Below are 11,756 nucleotides of genomic sequence, written 5' to 3' on the forward strand. Positions count from 1 at the left end.
CACGATCTTCCCTTTTTAGGCTTTTAGACCTCTCCGCCCTCCGGCGGATTCTTGCACAATAAACCATTACCTGGATGGAATTGGATAAGCATCCTGTTTCATCAAACCTCACCCAATTTTTGGTTCAACCAAAACCCACATTGTTTTTACACACCACAAACCCGAAGCGTCCTCTTTTTCTTTAAGAAGAAGAAGAGGAAAAAAAAAAAAAACCTTTTTTGATTCATTTGAAGCTAAACCCAGGGAGCAAAACCGAACCATTTCATTTAGGTACCTTCCAAGTTCCAATTTCTGTTTCTTTTTAAATTTTTTTGAAGCTATACCCATATACCATTTGGTGTCAGAGAAACTAACCCAACAGTGGAAACTATTCTTTTTTATTCAATTTGCTTATTCAAGTCTGCATGAGTTTGGAAGATTTCGAAAGTGATTATCGGTGCTTAAAATTTGGGCACTTGAAGAATAAGAATAAATTAAATAACCAACAGCAAACATTAGGATGGCAATGGCCGCAATTACAAACCCTCAGCTCTCTTTCAATCTGTTTAACTGCTCTGTTACTGGAAGAGAAGCCTCTATATCGAGACAAACTGCTTCTAGAATTCGCTATCGCTTCTCTTCTAGCCGATGGTTGAGTCTCAACTCCTCTTCTGCTACTAACCGTAGGTAATGCTTTAATTTGTTGTACTTAAATTGAATATGACATGAAAAAAAATTGTAATTTTGATGCAATATCTTGTGGCGTTTAGGACTTATAGTTCATAGTTCAAACTTCGAAGTTATATTAGTTTGGAATTTGTTCTGAAAAAAAAAACAGTTTTTTGTATAATGAGAGAATTGCCTGAATGAGGCAGCTAAGCATGGCTTGATTTTTTCTGTCAGGTACAGTTTTGACAGCTTTAAATCTAGGTGTTCTATAGTAAATACTGATGTACACTTAAACCATGTGGCTGTGGAAGATGAGGATATATCTACAGTGGATATTGGTTGTTGTACAACCCCAATTGTTCAGCTCAAATCTGATGTTCTTGAGGCTGAATCTTTGAGTATGCTCACTGGTGATACTTATGTAGATAGTCTTTTGACAACACTGCCTGTATGTTCCTCTTTGCATTCATAGTAATTTGTTTTCACCTCGAGTTCAATAGCTTCTTAGATTTTCCTACTGTTCATTCCTTTTATTGTTTTAGGTATTAACGGAGGAGGAGCAGAAAACCCTTGCAGCAACACCCGCACACCCAGAGGGATTGTATGGTAGGACTTCCCATTTTCATGTAGTCAAAGCACACTAGGATAGATGTAATACTCTTAGAGACTTGAGCTGATTTAAGCCCTATGTATATAACAAAGTTGTTAGAAGATTAGTTGTTGTATCCCTCTGCCAGGATTTGGTTTCTATAAGTTGTCACTTTGAGCAGAAACCTAGTTAAAATAATATTCCTAATTTTGTATTAAGAGTATCCGGTTCTATACAGTTGTCAGACTGTACCTTGGATACATTCTTTTGAATGCAGCCCTATTGGTTTTTAATTTTGTATCATTTCCGGTTGTTTTACTGAAATTATGGTCTTATTGGTTGCTATCTTTGGCTGCATTCATATTTCAGCATTTTATGCAAGTTGCCTGGCTGGGAATTTAGTGGAACAGCTTTGGAATTTTGCTTGGCCTTCTGCAATTGCATTGCTTCATCCAAGCCTTCTACCAGTGGCAGTCATGGGATTTTTGACCAAGGTATATATTTGCCTAACAACTTATCACTGTATAAAACAAGAGACAATAGAATACTTTCTAACAGACTTTAGGTTAACAGCTTGTTATAATCATTGGAGGCCCATTGGTTGGCAAACTTATGGATCATTCCCCAAGAGTACCTTCATATATCTTTTTGAATGTTGTGCAGGTACTTGTGAAAAAATCTTTTTTTTTTTATGAAGTTAAATGTAAAATCAGTACTGTTTTATTTTGTTTTCTAATTTGTTTGCATCTGCCAGGCTTCTGCCCAGTTGTTGTCAGCAGCAATGATAATTCATGCCCATACAGTCTCCCCTGCTTCTACTTCATCAATTCTTCTCCGTCCTTGGTTTGCTGTGCTAGTGTTAGCAGGTGCTATTGAGAGACTGTCTGGAGTGGCTCTGGGGGTTGCTATGGAGCGCGACTGGGTTGTGCTGGTAGTACCCTATCCTGTGTATTTTTGTTGTTTTCTTCACAGGTAATATTGGCTATCTATCTATTGGAAAGGGGAGTGCAAACTAAACTAGAGTTGCATTTGCAGTTAGCCGGAATAAATAGACCAATTGCACTGGCACAGGCAAATGCTGTTCTCAATCGAATTGATCTGCTCTGTGAGGTAGTCTTTAAATCTTTTACATTTTTGAAACGTCGGTTTGTGTAATTTTCTTGTTTTTTCAAGTCATTACAGTTCTTTGTTTACTTTATAATCCATTGAGCATGAATCCTAAAACAAATGCTGGAAAATTTACCAACTTCAGTTGTCAAAGATGTTTTTCATGTCATTGCCAAAAATTTTCAATGAGATTAATGACCCTCTATAATTACAGATAGCCGGCACATCATTGTTTGGAATTCTTCTCTCAAAATATGATCCTGTAACATACTTAAAGTTAGCTGCTAGCTTGATGGTGTGGTCGTTACCAATTATGGTAATTGCTTTTATGATTATTATAGTTATTATTTTTTATAAACTAATTTCATTTGTCCAAAGGTAGGCAGTGATTGCTGCAACCATACAACGAGGTTAAGGAGCTACTTATAGCTATTTACAATTTCAAATGAAATGTATAAAATTACTCAGCTCCCAAGTTGAGTATAAATCCCTATTTGCAGTATCTTGTGCTGTCCCCTTCATACCTGCCGATCTAAATCTAACTTCCAAACAAAGCAGTCTACTTTCTCTTCAAAATTCTATCACTTTTCCCCAGATTTCTCTGACATGGTTAACAAACAAGCTTTCTACTGGAGTTCTTGACCGCGCTAAATGTTGTCAAGCCAGTCGCAGAACATCTGATGAGGGGCCTCTGCCAGATGCTCAGAACTTTGGTAAAACTTGATCATCTGATTACTTTTGGAATCCTAATTTTCTTCTTGCTTTATATAGTGTATTGCATCCTTTCCAAAGGTTGATATTTGCTTGATATAATTAGTGATTGCCGTTTTTGGATTGCCAGTTAATACAGGTTTGGAAGCCATCAAGCATGGATGGAGAGAATACGTACAGCAGCCAGTGCTTCCTGCAAGCCTAGCATACGTGCTCCTCTACTTCAATGTTGTTCTTACTCCAGGCAGTTTAATGACTGCATTTTTAACTCAGCGTGGTATTTTTCTATCTATTATGACCTATTTTAAATGCAGTTCTCTTTATTAGCTACAGTTTGAACCAAGTTTTGAGGAGAACTTCCCTCTATAGATTGAAAGAAGTTCCAGTCAACAATCTCTAGCTATAGAAGTTACTTTACCAGGAAAAATAAGAAAAGCAAATACTGGTTACAGAGAAGAGGGGCTTATTGTCATCATCATTTGGAAGGCATTAGCAGTGTCTTGGTCTAATATTGATCTCTTAAAGCACTGTATGCCCTGATATGCCTGAAGTCATTTCATGTGTATAGTTTATTGTAAACTGCAATCATTTTTTATCTCCATGTACTGGATGACTTCTGATTATTTGAACAGATTAGATTCTATATTTAAGTTGAGAATTAAACCTTGTACCTTAGCAAAAATTCAGTTCTGGCTTGAAGTTCTTGTGGGTTTGTTTAACAGGCCTAAATCCGTCTGTTATTGGAGGGTTTAGTGGATTATGTGCTTTTATGGGCGTTGCAGCAACCTTCTTATCTGCATCCTTGGTTAGGAGATTTGGTATTTTAAAGGTTGGCTCTTGTCTCTCCCTCTTCTTTTTGTTTTTGGCTACAACATTCAAATTTGGTACTGGTTCTAATGGTCATATTTCCTTTCAAACAGGCTGGAGCAGTTGGCTTAACTTTTCAGGCTTCACTTCTCACCATAGCTGTTGCTGTTTACCAAAGTGGAACTCTTTCCCAGAGGAGTCCCCTTCTTTTATTCCTATGTTTGATTGTAAGTACAATTTTCTTTAACTTCCATGTTTCTTCTTGTACTCTACTGACTTTAAGTAGAAACCAAATTGCCTTGGTTAATTAGGAATCTAGGAAGGCTTGAGTCTATAGCCTTATGTATTATTTATCTGCTAATAGGACTGGAAAAGGTAAATAGATTCTCTAAATGTCTATATGACTATTGATCAGTGGAGCCTTACTGATCCTTGTTGATGCCTTGAACAGATTTGGCTACTATAGCTAAGGCCAGGAATTATGAAATTGTCATGTAAAATATGAAAGAGAGAAGAAAATACACCAACCAGTCTTAAGATCAGAATAATGCTTGAAATATCCTCTCATCCTGTATGCAGGTATTATCAAGGTTGGGACATATGTCATATGATATTGTTGGGGCCCAGATACTTCAAACAGGAATCCCATCATCCAAAGCAAATCTTATTGGGACAACAGAGATATCTGTCGCGAGTTTAGCCGAGTCTTTAATGTTGGGAGTTGTAATACTTGCAAACGATGTTTCACATTTTGGATTTCTAGCAGTGCTATCCGTTTTATCAGTAGTTGGAGCTGCATGGATGTTCTGCCGGTGGTTGTTGAATCCTACAGAGGAACAAAGAAGCCTTTTCTCCTTTGATCCTCAATTGTAGTTATAATGTAAGTCCTTTTTTGGTTTAGTTAGTAGCTAAATTGTTTTTTTTTTTTTGAATTACTATCATTAGTGGCAGTGTTCTGCTTATATTGTTCATATGATGGTCTTCCCTCACTTATTTTCTTCAATTGTCAACAGCTGCTGTAATTTCTTCAGTGCAAAGGCAGTCAGTCTGAAAAATAATGTATGAGCTATCGTATTGTATATTTTCCATGTCTTCAACTCTTCCCACATCCACTTAGAAGATGTTGGGGTAATTAGATTGATCTCACATTGGTTGCTCAATGTTTTTTTATTGTTGTGAAGTGTCTTAAAGTAAAAGAGAAGAGCAGCTGATTTTGAAATTTAACATCCTCAACAATGGGGCCCAATCTGTATAAATTTGTAAAGCATTCATCAGTTCAAATATATATTTTCCTGTTGGGGTAAATGTGCATGTAATGTAACTAACATTCCTGAGAGAAGGTATAGTAATGGGAACACGTAAATGAAGCTAGAAGTTTGACTTCATTCTTCTTCTTTTATTCTCTAGATATTGAAATTGCTGTAATAATAGTGGTGGAGACTCAAATATCGAGGACACAAGTGCATTGATTGAGGTTTTGAGATTAGTGAATGACATTTTCAGATTCACAATGTGCTTTGAATTGAAAATGGTTGAACATAACATAGTATCTTGATTGTGCTTACCAAGAAGTGCCGTAGCTCAAGGGGTGTTGTTGCTATTGGGTTTCGCATGTTTTAGGGTCAACGGCATGTACCCATCACGCAGGCACACAACGGTAATGCCCCCTCCAATTCCTAGACTTTTTGATTCGCACACAGTATCTAAGACTCATCTACATGGCTCCCTTCCCTACCCATAGTCCTAAACAAACGTTAAACTTTGCTTTCCAGGTTTGATTCTCACACAGTATTTGTCTCTGTATACATAGTTGATTGAGTATTCATCAGCATTTGATCTATAAGTATCATTTTTAATTTTTTTGAAAACCCTGTACCAGAGCAATCTCCTGGTTTAATATATTTTATGATAACAAAAACAGTAAGTATTTTTATTAGTCATTCTCGAAAGGATACAAGTCTCCCACCTCTTTTGTTATTTCAAGAAAAAGAGAAGAAAGCTAGTCCTATAGCTACAGTAGAAAGTAGTAGTTTCACATTTTACAAATTTGTACACAAGTTACAATGATATATATCTCACGTGAATCAAGGTAGGCAACTAAAACTTCCACCATTACCTCAAAAACACTCCCGTGTTTGTCGCCTGTCGCTTACTCTTTCATCTTTTATCTTCCTTCCATCACCATCGCCATCAGCATCAATGTTATTTTTATGTTTATGTTTTCATTTTCTTGTCGGATATTTTTGTTTCTCACAATATATATATTATATTCATATTATTCACTATCTTCTCAATTAGAGGGGACGACAGAGAAAGCTATAGTTAAAAATAGGTAGACTGATGCTGTTAAATCATAAGAAGTTGATTTGATGATGATTGATGGCTTGCCTGTCTTATATTCCCCTTTTTAATATAACGTAGAAAAAATTAAGCTGCCATTTCATTTTCATGGCTGGTTAAGAAATTTTTTTGTATTGATAAACATAAGCCTTCTTGCCCTTCAAAAATCTGGTACTATTTGTCAATAGATTGTGTTATAAGACATGTGGGTCTATGTATAATATATGGCTCCAAATTTTAATTAATTTTTTTGAAGAGATAGATAATGGTAATTAAGAACAGTAAAGCAGAAATCTGGTGCATGGTCTCTCATGTTTTATTATCCCCACAGAAGGATCCTCTCATTGAAAAAACAAAAACCTTTTCAATGGCTTGGGTGTGGGGGAACAGTAACGACACCACCACTCCATTTCCCAAAACTAAAAAGAATTCCCCACAACACAAAGTCCCATACCCCAACACCCCTTGAGAGGAAGATACAATTTCTAGTCTTTAAATCATCAATAAACCCACCTTGAAACTTGGGTTTAAGTTCAACAGAGAAAAGATAGGCAATAGAGCTTCTCATTTCATCCACCAATCCCAATATCATGCTAACAAAAACCATTGATAAATAAAAAAGAGAAAGAAAGGAAGAAAGAAAGAAACTCCATAACACCTTCACAGTCATTTTCCACAACACCTCGGAGTACAGTAACCCCACACTCCATCATTTTCAGTTAGACAAATGTGAAAAAGTATAGAAACAAATTTTTAAAAATAAATGGGGTCGTTCAAATTACAAAGATAAAAAAGATAAAGAATGCCCCATATTAACTCTCAACAGTCACAGGCAGTCCCTTGATTTTACATCACTTGTTTATAGTCATCAAGACATATTCACCCATGTTTACATAAATGGTTATCTTTTTTTTTGAAGATAAACTATACGTTTTATAGAAGAGGGGGGGGGGGGATGTTGTTTTCACCATAAGCTTGTGTGGCAGTTGGTTGCCACAGTGATTGAAAGCGCCCATCTTTTCATGTCTATTGACATTGATAGTTGATATATCACTTGGCTTGTTCATGTCCTCTTTTGACTCTCTGTTTCTCTCCTCTGCTTGCTTCATCATTGTCAAGCACTGTGTTGAAGTAGAACTAAAGCAAGACCAAAGACAAATACTACCCCTGAAAGAGAGAAGAAAACACACCAATCTCAAAAACAATGGGGTCTCTTGGAGCTGAAACTGCAAAGAAGAAAGCAATGTGGCTCTATCCTAAAGTTTCGGGTTTTAATCCTTCTGAGAGATGGGGGCACTCTGCTTGTTTCTCTAATGGGGTTGTTTATGTTTTTGGGGTATGTTTAAATTAACTTAAATTCTTCCATTGGTGTAATTTTGTCTTTTATCAAAGCTACCAGTAAAACAAACAATGCAGAATTTTTTTTTTCCCAGTATATGTTTTGTAACTACCTTTTCACTCGTAATTTTATTTATACTTTGTACTACCATCATTTTTTTTTTTGCTTTCTTTATGCAATCTGGCTATCTTTAGTTAAGGGAACATACAACTTTCTTCATATATTTTAATTCTTACTACTTTCTCTTATGCTTCTTCTGGTTAGTATATTACCTGAAGTTTGTCCTTCAGGTTGCATATTCTCCAATTAGTAAAGACTATATTTAGGATGACTACTAAACTCTCTTTCTATAAGATAACCAAAAAAGAAGAACTCCTTTTATATAATACTAGAAAGCAGCAATCTCATTCTCCATTTCTCTTTTTTCTCTTGATTTCCTCCTTTCTTCCCTTTCCCTTATTCATCTTTCTCTTCTTTTTTTTTTTTTGGACAATTAGTATTCTTTTGCAAGTCTGTAATTGTTAAAATTTTGGCTTGTAATCTGTCATGTATAGCAAGTTCTTCTAAGTTCCCGGTGGAAGTTTTTTTATTTTTTTTATTTCATTGTTAATTTTTTCACAAGATTGTATTAGCTGGCAGGTGCATGCTGCTCAACCTATATGAAGGAAATTGTGCTAGGATGGAAAACTGTGTAACATGGAGGAGTTTCTTGATCCTTTGCTTTAAAACAGTGTGTGAACATTAGGCTTGTTTACTCTCTCTGGTCCCATATGTTGTCAAAATGGAAGCGACTCACTAAATTTCTTGTTTTTCACTTGGCCTTAATCTCTCTTTAACCTTTATATTTTTGCTTATATTATTGAGCCATAGGACTACTGAATTTTGTAAATTTTGATGCTTGTTTCTATCAAAAGGAGAGAAACCATATGAAGGAAAAGATCAAGAAATTGTTTCCGAGGAATATAAAGATGCTTTCCCTTTAAGTTTTGCATGTTGATCAGCCTGTTTTTACACATTACAGGGGTGTTGTGGAGGTCTACATTTCTGTGATGTTCTCATGCTAAATCTCAACACAATGGTATGGAAAACTCTCGAAACCACAGGCCAGGGACCTGGCCCTAGAGATAGCCACAGTGCTGTTCTTGTAGGGACTAAAATGATGGTATTTGGGGGCACTAATGGTTCCAAGAAGGTAAATGATCTTCATGTACTGGACCTTGCATCGAAAGAGTGGATACAAGCGGAATGTAACGGTGTTGCACCTTCTCCTCGTGAAAGTCATACTGCCACACTTGTTGGTGAAGATAAGGTAGTGATTTTCGGAGGTAGTGGTGAAGGTGAAGCAGTTTACTTGAATGATTTACATGTTCTGGACCTTAGGACTATGAGATGGACTTCTCCTACTGTGCGAGGTCATATCCCCGTCCCTAGAGACAGTCACAGTGCTGTTGCAATCGGGAACAAGCTCGTCGTGTATGGAGGGGATTGTGGTGATCGATATCATGGAGATGTCGATGTGTTTGACATGGACAATTCTACTTGGTCAAGGGTATTGGTTTTACTTTCCCAGTCTCACAGATTCAGTTTATAGGAAAGAAAAAAAATGGAATTAACTTAAATTAAATTCTTTGACTGATTTATGAATTATAATACTTTTTTTTATATAACTTTTCATGTAAAGTTGGCTGTTCAAGGCTCTTTACCAGGTGTTAGAGCAGGACATGCTGCTGTGAGTATTGGAACAAAGGTAGCATATGTTACCGAGTTACCATTGATAATGAGACTACATTTGGGATATGATGACTTGGAAAAGGTTTACACCTAGAGAAATTTTTTATTTTGAAGGTTTTCATTATTGGAGGGGTTGGAGATAAACACTACTACAATGATGTTTGGGTCCTAGACGTGAGTGCTCGTTGTTGGGCGCAACTAGATATATGCGGCCAGCAGCCTCAAGGCAGGTTTTCTCATACTGCTGTCTTCACAGAGTCAGACATTGCTATCTATGGAGGGTAAGTTCTTTTGATTACATGATTGCTTTACATCCCAGTCTCCATTGTCCCTTGACATTGTGTTCGCATGGTTATTTCATAGACCTTTCCTTAATGCATGTAGCTGTGGGGAGGATGAACATCCCATCAAAGAGTTGCTGGTTTTGGAACTTGGAACACAGCATCCTAATGGTCGTTATAACATGTGTACAATTTTTGGAAGCCATTGGAACCAAGAAAAGAGAAGATTCCTCAGAGTAGCACAAAACAACTTGGTAACGAACATGCTGTATAAACTGCAAAATTTCTATCTCCATTTAGTTGTTATGATGTTATGTAATAAGAAAGAGATGCTTGTTTTATTTTGAAGCAGAGAACTATGTATTTGGGGGATAATGAAGTATCAAAACAGGAAGCTCATGAAGCAGAACAAGAAGCAAAGCGCTCTTTTCGGTCCAGTTCAGGTTTGTTTAGAATCAAAATTCATTGCCATAGAGCTGGATGTTTCAAATATGTTAAAGTTTCATCTATTCGTTACTCTTAGATCCATCAAATTCAAAAAGGAAAAGAAGTGCCAATCCAAAGACAAGTGAGGTTGAATCGGAACAAGAAGAACATTCCCTTTCTCTCTCGCAGCATTCATCGCCCTCACAATCTGATCAAGAACAAGCCCCACCACAAAAGCCTACAAATTCCACAGCGTCTCATGAACTTAACCTGTTTAAGCCGTTGCATCATATACCAAGCCATTGTCAGCTTAACAGTGTTCCAAATAACCATAAGGAAACCAGATATATGGTCCACAACACTAGGCAAGAGCTGCAGTTTATAAGGGAACACCAAAACCTTCAGAAACCAGAACAAAATAAACATTTTGTTCAAACTGGCAGAACAGGATCGCAGTACTCAGCTGCGGAACATAAACGCATGGAGGCAGGGCCCATTCACAACTTGGTAAAACATTGGTCTTTGTTGAAGCCTCTGTCTATTGAGTGCAAATTATGTTGTTTATTTATCTAAAATTTGTGGCAATGAATATGTAAGACTCCATTAGCATTGTTCATTTTCTTACTGGGAGTTTATGCTTTATTCATTTTCACTTGTTCATGCTTCTCATGATTGAATGTTTTTCTCCTTAGCTTGGTGCTGAAGTTCGTGGCAAAGTCGACGGAGCCTTCGATTCGGGTTTCCTGATGACAGCAACGGTTAATGGGAGGATATTGAGAGGGGTCTTATTTTCACCTGTAACTAAGCTTTTTCTTGAATTACTTAATGGAACTTTCTAATTCATTTGTTCAAATACATCTTATTATCATTTCATTATTTTCTTTTATCAACTTTAGGGACAGGGCTTGATCTCTAGAGAGCCAATGCTTGCTAAAACACCCGCATCAACAAGCCATATTGCTGCCACTCAGCCTCTAAACTCAAGCAATTCAGAGCCGGTGAAGGCTTCCCAGTCCCACCCACCAACAATGCGTATACTGCCAGAACCGAGTCAAAGTCCTCGGAAAGCTTTAGTAAATGGACTGCATTCGGCAACTAAAGCTTCTTCTCCATCGAAGCTAAGACGTGATCTTGGAGATGTGGTTCTAACACTAGGAGGACCTGGAAGTGGCCATGCCTGACATTTTTATGCAAAATAGTTAAAAACCAGCTTGTGGTTGCGGGCATAAAATAAAATGATAGCCGTTTGCTTTATTATGTAAATGGTGATCCCTCCTAAAAGATGCCTGTAATTTAGGCTTTTGTGTTTGAGCATCAGTTTTTATCACCTTTTTTGCATGTAGGCTTGGCAATATAAGAGTGTTTTGTTTTGTTTTCTCCTTATCATTTCAAGGGCTCCATTAACTTATTTTCCGCAAAGGGTCTTGAAAGCATTTTAAGATAAAAGTGTTGACCACCCTTGGGCTTCATTAATTCATGATTAAGTCTAAAAAGTCATTGAATCCAAATAAAATCAAATTCTTAAGCGAGCATTTCTTTAAATCCAGTTTCAACATCAAATCTTGACAACCCTTGAAGTGACCAACACTCATCCAAGATTAAATTAAGACGATCATTGAATCAAAACTCTATCGAAGAGAAGAATCAAAGGATTAACTTAGATTAAATTAAAACGATCATGTGATTTTACGTTGATTTTAAGCTTGAAAATGGTGAATCTCGTTTTATTAAGTTAAAGTACTGTTTCAAAGCTATTTTCAATCTATTTTTATCCTAT

At 36.7% G+C, this 11,756-nt stretch overlaps 2 protein-coding genes across 6 annotated transcripts; both read left to right on the forward strand.

Moving 5' to 3' along the window:
* LOC107893837 (solute carrier family 40 member 3, chloroplastic) lies at positions 1 to 5,247 on the forward strand. 4 transcript variants are annotated; one of them, XM_016818947.2, is made up of 14 exons: positions 1 to 666; positions 883 to 1,096; positions 1,191 to 1,254; positions 1,607 to 1,731; positions 1,811 to 1,900; positions 1,992 to 2,168; positions 2,273 to 2,347; positions 2,559 to 2,660; positions 2,940 to 3,057; positions 3,186 to 3,332; positions 3,778 to 3,884; positions 3,976 to 4,089; positions 4,442 to 4,742; positions 4,876 to 5,247. In XM_016818947.2, exons 1-13 carry the CDS (start codon positions 500 to 502, stop codon positions 4,733 to 4,735), a joined length of 1,794 nt encoding a protein of 597 aa, XP_016674436.2. In that variant the 5' UTR covers positions 1 to 499; the 3' UTR covers positions 4,736 to 4,742; positions 4,876 to 5,247. The 4 variants fall into 4 exon arrangements, with proteins under 4 accessions (XP_016674436.2, XP_016674448.2, XP_040931031.1 ...); XM_016818950.2 differs by having other exon boundaries at positions 19 to 666; positions 889 to 1,096; XM_016818959.2 differs by lacking the exon at positions 2,559 to 2,660.
* Positions 5,248 to 7,151: 1,904 nt separating this feature from the next.
* On the forward strand, positions 7,152 to 11,365 carry LOC107893851 (rab9 effector protein with kelch motifs). 2 transcript variants are annotated; one of them, XM_016818971.2, is made up of 9 exons: positions 7,152 to 7,538; positions 8,563 to 9,090; positions 9,223 to 9,288; positions 9,387 to 9,553; positions 9,636 to 9,807; positions 9,906 to 9,996; positions 10,077 to 10,486; positions 10,672 to 10,776; positions 10,876 to 11,365. In XM_016818971.2, exons 1-9 carry the CDS (start codon positions 7,407 to 7,409, stop codon positions 11,158 to 11,160), a joined length of 1,956 nt encoding a protein of 651 aa, XP_016674460.2. In that variant the 5' UTR covers positions 7,152 to 7,406; the 3' UTR covers positions 11,161 to 11,365. The 2 variants fall into 2 exon arrangements, with proteins under 2 accessions (XP_016674460.2, XP_016674469.2); XM_016818980.2 differs by having other exon boundaries at positions 9,657 to 9,807.
* The last annotated feature ends 391 nt before the right edge of the window (positions 11,366 to 11,756 follow it).

This window comes from Gossypium hirsutum, chromosome A08 (assembly GCF_007990345.1).
Source record: "Gossypium hirsutum isolate 1008001.06 chromosome A08, Gossypium_hirsutum_v2.1, whole genome shotgun sequence".
Lineage (NCBI taxonomy): Eukaryota > Viridiplantae > Streptophyta > Magnoliopsida > Malvales > Malvaceae > Gossypium > Gossypium hirsutum.